The sequence below is a fragment of the Lagenorhynchus albirostris genome, chromosome 9 (genome assembly GCF_949774975.1).
Source record: "Lagenorhynchus albirostris chromosome 9, mLagAlb1.1, whole genome shotgun sequence".
In the NCBI taxonomy this organism is placed as follows: domain Eukaryota; kingdom Metazoa; phylum Chordata; class Mammalia; order Artiodactyla; family Delphinidae; genus Lagenorhynchus; species Lagenorhynchus albirostris.
In genome coordinates, this window is record NC_083103.1 from 48,994,797 (window position 1) to 49,007,382 (window position 12,586).

Genomic DNA, 12,586 nt, shown 5'->3' on the forward strand with positions numbered 1-12,586 from the left:
CCTAAAATGAGGATTTTCCCTGGAACTTTAACTCTCATGCACTATGCCTACTGCATCACTTAAAGCAAGTCACCTCACTCCATTCAGCCTCTGTGTCCGTTCCTGTAATATGAGTAATAAACCCTGAATCGCTAAGTTGTTGTGTGACTTAAATAATATAACCTGACATAGCAGTGTTATTCACAATAGCCAAAAGATGGAAGCCACCCAAGCATCCACTGACAGATGAATGGATAATCAAAATGTATACCCAGACACTGGAATATTATTCAGCCTTAAAGAGGAAGGAAATCCTGTTACATGCTACAACATGGATGAACCTAGAGGACATTACGTTAAGTAAAAGAAACCAGTCACGAAGGGACAAATAGTGTATGATTCCACTTACATGAGGCACCTAAAATAGTCAAACTCACAGAAACAGAACGGTGGTTGCCAGGGTCTGAGGGGAGGGAATGGGAAATTATTGTTTAATGGGTACAGAGTTTTAGTCTGGCAAGATGAAGAAAGTTCTGTGCATGGGTGGTGGTAATGGTTATACAACAATGTGAATGTATTGAATGACACTGAACTATACACTTAAAATTGGTTAAGATGGTAAATGTTATGTGTATTTTTCCACAACTTTAATAATACTAATATAACAGCCAGAGAAAATCCCTAGCTCAGTGATAAGTGCACAGTTGGTGCTGAATAAATAAATGTCAAGTCCCTTCTTACCACTCACTGATGTGATGCCACCTTGGGGTAATGCGAAAAAAATCTCTCTCCCCCTGATATTAAAAGAATATCAAGTTTCCTGGGCTTCCCTAGTGGCGCAGTGGTTGAGAGTCCGCCTGCCGAGGCAGGGGACACGGGTTCGTGCCCCAGTCCGGGAAGATCCCACATGCCGCGGAGCGGCTGGGCCCGTGAGCCATGGCCGCTGAGCCTGCGCGTCCGGAGCCTGTGCTCCGCAACGGGAGAGGCCACAACAGTGAGAGGCCCGCGTACCGCAAAAAAAAAAAAAAAGAAAAAGAAAAAGAATATCAAGTCTCCTGAAAAGGAATGGTTTGGGGAAGTAGGAAACAGAAGGTGGCCTTTGCGGGAGAGCTCCGGGCACTCCTGTCCATCCAAACCTCCTTAAAAGCCGCTCCTGCACGCGGACACACCACTTAGGCGTGGGGTGATGATCAGTGTCAGATAAAGCAGCATGACTCCTCCACGCAGCAGATAACGATATTTTACTCTCTTAGACAGTGAGGACACGAGAGGGAGCGCAAAGCAAGGACTAAATGCTGCGGAGGTTTCACTCAGCCCCAGCCTCCAAAAAGCCCCCGCCCACGGTTCCCGTCGCAGGCCGCACCTCAACCCCTCCTCCTTCCTCCTCCCTTTGCCCCGCCCACTCACCTCCTGCTCCGCCCCCCTCCCTTTCAGACGGGTCTTTGACAGGAAATCGAAAGTGAAACAGGGAGCCGGCTACTACCTGCTGAGGTCTTTGAAAAGGTGAGTGAATTTGGCTAGACGGAGGTACCCCAGCCCTGCCTTGGGGACCTCTCTCCCCTTCCCCAGATCTGAAGAGCCCCTTCCTAAGCAGTTCCCACCCCTAGAGCCTTCGATCTCAGTTTTCCCTTCGCAGCAGGTCTCCCTCAACCCTAACCCAGCAGTTCTTCCCCTGCTGCCTGGGTGGAGGCTGGGCTGCGAACCTGACTTCCAAGAATGAACTCGGGCTGCCCTGCTGCCGGCACCTGAGCTGGGATGAAGGACCCAGGGAAACTGGGAGAACTAGGATGGCAACCTAGTTCGGAGGGTGGTCCAGGGGAGCCCGGTGTGGGGTGGTTCTGCAATCCCTGAGACTCCTATCCCCAAAAGGCCCCCTCTGGAGGTGAGAGGGACAGGGTTGCTTAGAATGTTAGAAACGTACGGGTCTATGCCCTGGAAGAAACGAAGACAGGTGCCAGGTTCAGAGTAGCTGAGAGAAGAGCCCAGGGAGTGCTCAACCAACCACACATTTGTGTGTATGTGTGTGTATACACATATGTATATACATATACACATATACATATGTGCACATGCAGATATATATACATACTTATGAGAATATATAAGAATAAATATAAATATTCTTATATATATTCATATTACAGATATATAGATAGTTCCTGCCATTATTGCAAAACTTAATGAAGATCTATGTGAAGTATGTAGCACCTGGCACATGGAAGGTGCATGGTAAATGGTCGCTACTATTAGGATTAGCTCTCAACGGAGTCGAAGACCAGTGGCCTGAGATGGAAGATGAACAGGTAAAGCCTGAGCACTGAGGGCTTAAGAAGGGATGGACATGATGAAAGTCAAATTGTAAGCAGCAGTATCTCAGGTTCTCAACAATTTTTGCTATCTCTTTTGGGGACTCAGTTTCCCCTTCTGTCTGACTGGATCAGTGAACCAGACTATGGAGGAGAAGCTCTTGTTATTCAGGTTGAGTTTCTTTTCTTTTCTTGTTTTCACCCCCTCCAGCTCACTCTCCCTGGTGGTTTCCCTTGAATTGTCTTGCTTTTCTCACACAGCTCTTCTCATCTCCTCCTTTCCTCTTCTTCTCTCCCACTAGGCTACTGGAAGATCTCCCCAGTGGTGCTTAATAGGAACATTACCCCTATGGCCTCAGCAGTGCCCTTGACAATGATGTGGGAGGAGGTCACGTGCTCTATCTGCCTGGATCCCATGGTGGAGCCCATGAGCATCGAATGTGGTCACAGCTTCTGCCAGGAATGCATCTCTGAGGTTGGGAAAACTGGGGGCAGCGTCTGTCCTGTGTGCCGGCACCGCTTCCTGCTCCGGAACCTCCGGCCCAATCGACAGGTGGCCAACATGGTGGAGAATCTTAGAAAAATCAGCCAGGATGCCAAGGAGGGCACACAAGGGGAGCTGTGTGTGGTGCACAGAGAGAAACTTCACCTATTTTGTAAGGAAGATGGGAAGGCCCTTTGCTGGGTGTGTTCCCAGTCCCAGAAACACCGTGACCACCCCATGGTCCCTATTGAGGAAGCAGCTCAGGAGTACCAGGTGAGGCCTTAGCATGGAGGCACGAACGGGTAGAAAGCAGATAGGGCCTTGATGACTGCTTTGTTCCCCAGGGCTGGGAATGGGAGAGAGTCACCTGTGGAGTTGAGGGGATGGGGAAAGGATGGGGGTCTCCTGCCTTCTGTGCCTTATTTAAGGGGAGAATTGCAAGCTCAGCACAATTTTCTCATTCCCCAGGAGCAGGGTATATGCTATGGGAAAATGCTGCATGGATCATGTTTCCCTGTGGCCTCCTGGTTAATTAAGAATGAGTAGTGCCCCCATCCCTACTACCCCACCAGTGTGGCTCTATTTTGTAAGAAACATCAGGCTTTTTCCAAAGTCTTCCCATCCACAGAATTCCTACCCCAAACAGACTCTAGTTCTTGCTCATCCTCTGCACTCAGACTTTTCTAAGAATCAGTATGATCTTCCCCCACCTCATGCCACCACATCTTACTTCTTGATCTGAGTGGGCATTAACCTGCTATCTTTCTCTGCAGGAGAAGCTCCAGGTGGCACTACAGAAACTAAGAAACAAGCAGAGGTTGACTGAGAAGTTGGAAGTGGATGTTGCAAAGAAGAAAGCAGCCTGGAAGGCAAGAGTCATGTCCTGAAGGGAATCTTAGATCAGAAGCCTGGGGAGGGTCCAGGGTCCTGGACTCAAGAGAGCCCTAACCATAGCTATGCCAGTCCCTATATCTCACTCCCCAAGAACCAGCTGTCCCCTAGGTCTCCTGAGGGAGGGAAATAAAAAAGGGTGGAGTTCAAAGAGAGCTCCCAATCAGATGGAGAGTCTTAAGAGAAGCTGCTGAGGGACAAGACACACCCTGAAGCTCCTTCTCCTTGAGCCCAGTCTCTGGAGATGACAGCACAGAGCCTCAGTGTCTGGGACGGAGGAATCCCAGGAGAGATACCAATGACTTGGCCCGTCGGGAAATGACACGGGCTGTGAGGAACAGGCTTAAGGGAACCATCAAGGTCTAAGGTAGGAAAAACAGTCTGACCAGTTGGTTGCTTGACCATGTCCAGATCACTGGTCCAAGTGTAATGGAGAGCTACAGCTTGTTCTGCACCAGGAATTAGGAGGCGGGGCATGCCAGGGACTAGAAGGGAGGGGAAGGAGCTCATGGCCAGGAGATCCCAGAAGAGGAAGATTTGGGACCGGGGAAGGGTGAGTCAGGCTGTGGTGGCAAAAGGGGTCATCCTGTGTCATCGAGTGACCCTCCAGTTACAAGCAGGAGAGAGCAAGCCAAGAATATCCCAAAGACTCCTTTTCCCCAGAACTTAGGAACGGGGTTGTGAGCCTGTCTTTGCGAGGTTGTTGGCAGTGGGGCCAGATGTTACTCCCTCAGTTACTCACTGAGATATGAAGACCAAGGGGCATGTTTGGGTGGCGATTTGAAGGAGGTTGAGGAAATCTCCGATACCATAGGCGGATGCCGCTGTGGTTGCAGGGCAGCCATGGTGCACCCCCAGCAGCCCTGTTCCCCTCTTAGTCCCAGGAGCCTCAGCCCCCCACCTCCCCAGCAAAACTGTAGATGTGTGTGTTTATTCCCAGACAGAGCCAGAGTGGTGAGTCTTCCAGGAATAGAAATAGATATGGGCACTTCCATTCCCAAAGCTTAGGAGACTGTGATTAAAAAAAAAAAAAACCACCTCTTTTCTTTCCATTGACACCAAAGGGGAAGGTTGAGGGACACAAATTGAGGATTCACAAAGAGTTTGTAAGACAGAAAAACTTCCTGGCTGAAGAGGAGCAGAGGCAACTGCAGAAGCTGGAGGAGGATGAGAGGGAACAGCTGAGAGTCCTGGGGGCCACCGAGGCCAGCCTGGCCCAGCAGAGCCAGGCCCTGCAGGAGCTGATCTCAGAACTAGACAGGAGGAGTCGGGGCTCAGCGCTGGAACTGCTGCAGGTGAGGCCTGAGGACGGGCTCCCCTCTGAGATTCAAGGAGTAATTGAAAAAAGCCAGAGCTCTTCAGGGCTACCTTCAGAGCACACAGAGACTTGGTCCCTGGAGTTTTCTTAAATAAAACAAACTGGAATTCAGACCCATGAGTGGTTTGCATTCAAGGCATGGAAAGGTACAAATTTAGGTGGGAATATTCCATGCAGCAATTAAAAGAAATGGACATCTCTGCTAAGTGCCTGCTCTAATACATACCAGATTCATGACCTTGAGAAAGTACCTTAATCTTTCTGAGGATCAGGTTTCTCATATGTTAAATGGATATTAGAGTATTACATATCTCAGAGAGACAGTAGACCAGCCCCAGCCCTGCCACCAATTCTCTCTGTTACCCTAAGTTGTCATTTTCCTTTCCTAGACCTAATTTCTCCATTTGTGAAACAAGGGGGAGGGAGTGGGCTAAATAACAGGGGTTCCCCAGGCTTTAGTCATAAATTTATCGTCTTTACACTTTCTGCTACTTCTGTGAACTACCCAAATGATTTGAGCATGTTACTTTTTTCTTTAAATTGTCTCACTCTTTTACCTGAATAAATTTAGTTTAAAAGGAAATTTGTCCTCAAAGACAGATATCATGATATCAATTATATGTGGAATCTAAAAAAATAATACAAAGGAACTTATTTTACAAAACAGAAACAGACTCACAGACATAAAAAACAGACTTATGGTTACCAAGGGGGAAAGGGGGTGGGAGATAAATTAGAGGTTTGGGACTAACAGATATACACTACTGTATATAAAATAGATAAATAACAAGGACCTACTGAATAGCACAGGGAACTGTATTCAATATCTTGCAATAATCTATAATGGAAAAGAATCTGAAAAAGAATCGATATGTATATATATATATATGTGTAACTGAATCACTTTGCCGTACACCTGAAACATTAACTATACTTCAATTAAAATCAACTATACTTCAATTTAAAAAAAAAGAAAAAAGAGATGGGACAAAAAAAAGGGTCTGCTCTTGGGAAAGCCACACAGGGTCCTGCTCGGTTTCAGTACATATAAAATGCTTAGAACAGTACCTGGAATACAGTATGTGGTTGCATAAATGTTAGTTAATTTTATTGTCATTTATATTATTAACTAGCTACTGAACATAAAAACAGAAGATTGGAAATGAGGAAATAAAGCTAAAAGTAAAATAACTGAGAAAATAAAATTAAACCTTGTGAGCATAATTTTGTCCTCCCAGGAAAATCAGGACCAGGAAATGAGAATTTTAGAGAAATATTAAAATGTGACTTCGTTTCTCCCTTATTTGGCCTAAGCCAGTGTTCTCATTTGGTAATATAGCTTAGCTGTATATGCTAATTGCACGAATTATTGAGTTATATGGCTATCCTTGTGACTTTGCTTGTTCTGTGCCTGTTTCCTAATCTGTAAATGGAATATAAATAACAGTACTTACCTAATAGGAGTTTAGTAATAATTAAACAAGACAAGTTATACAAAAAAAAGAAAGAAAAAGAAATTTGTCCTAAGCAATAGTAGCCATGTGTTATGTTACTGATACCTTTTCTAATGTATTTTGTAACAATAATATTAATAACTGCAAATTCTTAAATAGTACATATAACATGCCAGGTGTTTAGTCCCTCATGACAACACAATGAGTTGGATGCTACTATTATCCCCATTTCATAGATGAGAAAACTAAGGTGCAGAGATGTGAAGAGACTTAGTGAGAGACTAAAGCTAAATAGCTTAACCAAGTTCACCTGAATAGTTAGAGGTATTAAGTAGAACACACATCAATGAATTTATTTTTTTAACTAGTTTTTATACATTCATTGATGTGTGTTCTACTTAAAGTCATCTCACATCCACCAATGATAATGCTTGCCTCACTTTGGGAACCTTTGGACCAGATGGTCTCAAAAGTCCCTCTATGCTGTAACATTCTATGGTTCCTCTTTTCCCCACACCTTTTCACTGTCTCTGGGTCAGATATGGTCATGAAGCCATTTCTGGTTTGTGCAGAAAAGCCCACAGGATTGATTTGACTTGGCAGGCTGTCTTCTTCCCGTTATCTAAATCTTGCTTCTGCCCAGCATTGAGCAGAGCTTTCTAAGGCACTTTTGCCTGGGCCTAGGAGCCTGCCAGTTCCCCAGGTAAGGACCCCAACCCCTGCCACAGAATATTCTCAGACGTTTTGGTTTCACATACGTGACGGGGGCTACATTAACTACAGCAGAGGACAGAGCTCTAACTAGCCAGCCCTTCCTCCCCAAATGGTGCAAGCCCACAGATAAGGGCAGTTTCTGTGCGTTCTGTGCATGCTGACTTGGCCATTCTTTCTCTGTGACTGTCTCTGGGCCTCAGCCAGCCTGGCTATTTCTGCCCCTTTTTTCTCTCCCACCCACCCCCACCAAGAATCTGGTCTTTTTAATTTGTCTTCTGAGTCAGAGTTTGTAAGCTGCTCTTGCTTCCCCTAACTGTAAGTCACACCCATGCTGGGTTTCTGCTTCCCCCACAAGCACCCACACATGCCTTTTGTTCCAAGCTGGTCAGAAGCATCTTTTGGGCCTTGGCCCAGAGGGATGGGGCAGAGAGCAGTATCCTGTGGACCTCAGGGTGGCATCACGTCACCCACAGGACTGAAGTCTCAGTCGTAAACCAATGACTCCAGATCTTACTCTCTGTGTCTTTTCTCCTCAGGAGGTGAAAAGTGTCCTGGAAAGGTAAGGAGAGGTTTTCTTTGTTAGAGGATGGGGCAGCAGGAGGCATATATACCTGTGAAAAACGGTTTTGAGTTAGAAAATGTGCACTGAAGTTATACCCATCCTCTTCCCTATTCTCAAAGACCCAATCCTCCATAAAATATTTTCTGGTCTCAGAAAGCTAATTAATGGACATCTCAGTTGGTGAGTTGCCCAGAGTAATTGGATTGTAACGTCTTCACAAAGTGAAGTTATGACCAACAGGGAAGTTCTGAGTCTACAGCCTGCTGGGACTCTTTCTTTAAAAAGAATCTAACCAGTTTCAAACCTCCCAGAAAGAGCCACGGGTAAGACCCACGTTAGGGGTGAGACTCCTTAGGTTCCTCGTGGAAGTGATTCAGCCTATATTAGACACCTTGATGTAAAATGAAACAGAATGTGCTTGCGTGGTGACCTCAGGCTCGGAGTGGAGATACAGACTGTCCAGGTGCTGCAGAGGCCCATTGTAGCCAGCAAGGCTTGGATAGACACTAAATCCTACCTCCTTTTGCCCTTCACCCTCAGGAATCCTAACACGGGAGGTGTTTTTGCAAATTTGCATTATATTAAATTATCAGTCATCCCCGAAGGCGATTATAGCAACAGGAATTGGGTGAGGTAGGAGTTGGAGTCAGGGTCTCTAACTCTTTTTCCCCCAGGAGTGAGTCTTGGAACCTGAAGGAGCTGGACATCACCTCCCCAGACCTGAGGAATGTGTGCTATGTGCCCGGGGTTAAGAAGATGCTGAGGACATGTGGAGGTGAGGCCAGTACCAGGGTTGTGGGACTGGCCTGCCGGGGAGTGAAAGGGGATAAGGAGGCTTCACAGTGCATCCCGGGGTGGCGGAGAGATGGCAGGTCAGACTAGGTGGGGCAGGGGCAGAAATAGGGAAGGTGGTTCCCTCAAAGGTCAGGGCAAGGGTGAGAGTTGGCTAGGGGGTCATTTCCTCACCCAGTGAGGCTCAGGGTCACCCTTTCATCCTCATCCCCCCACCAGACACAGGGTCACTGACTCCCCACACTCTCCTGGCCTGACTGTAGTCTTCTCTCTGCAGTACACGTCACTCTGGATCCACAAACAGCCAATGCGTGGCTCATCCTTTCGGAGAATCGGAGACAAGTGAGGCTTGGAGACACCCAGCAGGAAGTGCCTGAAAACGAGGAGAGATTTGATACCTACCCCATGGTCCTGGGTACCCAGCGCTTTGACTCTGGAAAAGTTTACTGGGAGGTAGATGTGACGGGAAAGGAGGCCTGGGACCTGGGGGTTTGTAGAGACTCCGTGAAGAGGAAGGGGCAGTTTTTGCTCAGCCCCGACAATGGCTTCTGGACAATTTGGCTATGGAACAAACAAAACTATGAGGCTGGCACCTGCCCCCAGACTCCCCTCCACCTTCAGGTGCCTCCACGCCGAGTTGGGATCTTCCTAGACTATGAGGCCAGCACTGTTTCCTTCTACAACATCACTGACCATGGCTCCCTCATGTACACCTTCTCTGAATGTGCCTTCACTGGACCTCTGCGGCCCTTCTTCAATCCTGGTTTCAATGACAGAGGAAGAAATGCAGCCCCTCTGACCCTCTGTCCACTGACGATGGGCTGGTAGGGATCCAGATGGCTCTCTCTGGACACCAGCACCTCTCTGTTGGTTCCCCTTCTCAGCCACTGGCCCTGTCTCCGTTGCCCATGAACTCCAAACCACCTTTGTCTCTGCAGAGGTGTCAGGATGCCAGCAGGCAAACTTTGGCAGGGAGGTCACCGGAGGTCTATATCAAATGACCTGCAACACCAATATTCCTGCCCTGCATTGCCTTATGATTCCCTCCATGGAACAAGCTACTTGTATTTGGCCCCCAAACTCATCTGGATCAACTAAAACATGTTTCTGCCTTCCTTATGTGATTCGAGTTTTGTTTTCTCCTCTCCATCTCTAGGCCTTTGGTCAGATCCCTACTATGTATCTTGCAAAGGGCTTCCTAAATAAATTGGGCCTCAGTCTATCCCATCATTCCTGTCTCGTACACATCTAGGATTATCTTTCCAACATACACGCATCAGATCATGAGTGGCTCCCCACTGCCTATAGAAAAACAGCCATTAGCAGCCACACTTTTTTTTTTTTTTTTTGCGGTACGCGGGCCTCTCACTGTTGTGGCCTCTCCCGTTGCGGAGCACAGGCTCCGGACGCACATGCTCAGCGGCCATGGCTCATGGGCCCAGCCACTCTGTGGCATGTGGGATCTTCCCGGACCAGGGCACGAACCTGTGTCTCCTGCATCGGCAGGCGGACTCGCAACCACTGCGCCACCACGGAAGCCCAGCAGCCACACTTTTAAAATAAAGGCTGAGGTAATTCCCTGGTGGCCCAGCGGTTAGGACTCCGCGCTTTCGCTGCTGAGGGTGCGGGTTCAATCCCTGGTCAGGGAACTAAGATCCGCAAGCCCCGTGGTGCAGCCAAAAGAAAAAAAAAAAAGGTAAAATAAAGGCTGAATTATGCGTGCCTCCGATTGCCATGTTAAATATCCAGCCGGATGTGCTCCCCCATTCCCACTATTATCTCCCAACCACGTCTTGTTGTTAGTGGAGCTGGTTAAAGGGCATATCAATATAAATGGCAGGTGTGATGGGTTTTGATATGCCAACTTGCCTAGGCTATAAGCCCCCAGTTTTTCAATCAAACACTAATCCAGATGTTGCTGTGAAGGTATTGTTGTAGATGTCATCAAAGTCCATAATCATTTGACTTTAAGTAAGGGAGACTGTCTTAGATAAGCTGGGTGGGCCTAATGTTCAATCAGATGAAAGTCCCTAAGGGCCAGATCTGAGGCTTTCCTGAAGAAGCTATTCCATTTGTGAACAGAAGCTTCAACACATGCCCAAGAGTCCCAGCGTCCCCTTCCTGATAGCCTGCCCTGCGGATTTACAACTTGCTTTGCCGGCTCCCACTGTTGCATATGTGAATGTTTTGCAATAAATAAGTGAATCTCTTAATATTTATCTCCTGCTAGTTCTCCTTCTCCAGTTGAACCCTTACTGGTGTGAAGACCAGGATGGAGGTAACAGTGTCACCTGGTTTCATCAAACTCTCGAATTTAAGCTTTTAAGGTTGGCACAATGAAGTTCTACACCTGAGCATCAGTAGGCTGCCTGAGAGCCACCAACCTTCTAGGAACCCTGATTCCTTATCTAAATAGAATCTCAGATTGCCCTTAGCACATCTAAATATTTCATGAAAAACTTAGATACTATACAAAGATGTCAGTGACCTTAAAAAGAGCCTATTGATAAAGGAGTTGTTTCTAAGAATGAGTAATGGTCTATCTCAACATTGGACAGAAAGAAGATACTTTGATGGAAAGATAAAAAGAACAGAATCCTCAGGCAAGAGACAACATCACAGAGTTAAATCAGTGTAAGTTGGCAAAGTCGACCAGTGCCTTGGTTGACCCACTGGAGAGAATATGGAGGAGAACTCAGTCCTCTATGAATGGGATGTACTGGGGGAGGGTTGGATTCTGTATACCCAACATGGGTCATAGAGAAATATTTTTTAATAGAAGAGTAGGTTACGAAATCAGCTTTTCTGCTTCTCTGTGTCTCTGTCTTGGGTTTGACCAATGTAAATGATGGTGGCGAGTTTTTCCCTTCAGTTGAGGATGTTTGATGTTCCCTTCAAACATGCAGATGTTTGCCAGCAGAATGTGGGCATAAGGAGGAACATGATGCCCAAACTGCTGGGCGATTATGGTAAAAATGCCAGTAAGTTGAACATGGAAATGACCCCAAGATGGGAGCCACACGTGCCTAGGGCCTTTTGCCAAGCTCCTCGGGAAGGGAGGCGGAAGACTGCATTGAGGATGAAGGTATAGGAAACCCAGGTGTGCAAGGCATCTATCATTGCAGTAGAGAGCAGAGCAGACAAGCCATACCAGACATTGACACGAATGTCAGCACAAGCAAATTTAGCAACAGCCATGTGCTCACAGTAGGTATGTGGTAGCACATTGCTATGGCAGAAAGGTGGTCTCTTCACCAGGAACACACCTGGGAGTATCACAGAGAAGCTCCTCAGGACCACAGCCAGACCAACCCTTATGATTACTTCACAACGGGGCACACTGACATAGCGCAGTGGGTCACAGATGGCCACAGAGCAGTCAAATGCCATGGCCAACAGGATTCCCGATTCAGCAATGAAGGTGGCATGGATGAAGAGGATTTGGGCGGCACAGCCATGAAGGGAAATCTCTCCAGCATGGAACCAGGATACGGCCAGGGCTTTGGGTACAGTGGTAGTGCACAAGATGAGGTCAGCCACAGCCAGCATGCAGAGGAAGAAGTCCATGGGTTCATGGAGGCTGCATTCAGTGACGACGATGAAGACAAGGTGGCTATTCCCAAGGACAGCAACAAGGTAAGAAATAAAGAAGGGGCGAGAGATCCATATGTGCTGGTCTTCCAGGCCAGGGATCCCCAGCAGAATAAAGAGTGAATGGCTGGTACCAGTGTGGTTGGGGGTTGCCATGCCTGGGATGAGTCATTTGGATGTTGGTATATGGGATTTAGCAGTCATCTCTTCTCTCTTTCCAAAATGGTGAATGGGGCTGGAGTGGGGGAAGTGGAAACAGATCACTTTTCACTGAATGAGAAGTAGAAAGGGACCTGGTCAGGAAATCAGGAAACATGGGTTAAAACTCCTTGCCAGGGCTTCCCTGGTGGCGCAGTGGTTGAGGGTCTGCCTGCCGATGCAGGGGATGCGGGTTCGTGCCCCGGTCCGGGAAGATCCCACATGCCGCGGAGCGGCTGGGCCCGTGAGCCATGGCCGCTGAGCCTGCGCGTCCGGAGCCTGTGCTCCGCAACGGGA

At 47.5% G+C, this 12,586-nt stretch overlaps 2 protein-coding genes across 2 annotated transcripts; one reads left to right on the forward strand and one right to left on the reverse strand.

Annotated features, from left to right (window-relative positions):
* The first annotated feature begins 1,414 nt into the window (after nt 1-1,414).
* On the forward strand, nt 1,415-9,619 carry TRIM21 (tripartite motif containing 21). Its single transcript, XM_060157832.1, has 7 exons — nt 1,415-1,482; nt 2,588-3,042; nt 3,543-3,638; nt 4,725-4,955; nt 7,683-7,705; nt 8,383-8,483; nt 8,778-9,619. Exons 2-7 carry the CDS (start codon nt 2,635-2,637, stop codon nt 9,326-9,328), a joined length of 1,410 nt encoding a protein of 469 aa, XP_060013815.1. The 5' UTR covers nt 1,415-1,482; nt 2,588-2,634; the 3' UTR covers nt 9,329-9,619.
* Nucleotides 9,620-11,288: 1,669 nt separating this feature from the next.
* On the reverse strand, nt 11,289-12,247 carry LOC132526503 (olfactory receptor 52B4-like). Its single transcript, XM_060160854.1, is given in 2 exon segments — nt 11,289-11,485; nt 11,488-12,247. Coding segments are annotated over 2 exon segments (957 nt in total).
* Between the last annotated feature and the right edge of the window lie 339 nt (nt 12,248-12,586).

Excerpts from the sequence above, each read along its gene's own strand:
- TRIM21 (XM_060157832.1), top strand. The coding sequence starts at position 2,635 with ATGGCCTCAGCAGTGCCCTTGACAATGATGTGGGAGGAGGTCACGTGC. Across the intron at positions 3,639-4,724 it reads AGAAGAAAGCAGCCTGGAAG|GGGAAGGTTGAGGGACACAA; the intron begins GCAAGAGTCATG and ends TTGACACCAAAG. Across the intron at positions 4,956-7,682 it reads CAGCGCTGGAACTGCTGCAG|GAGGTGAAAAGTGTCCTGGA; the intron begins GTGAGGCCTGAG and ends TTTTCTCCTCAG.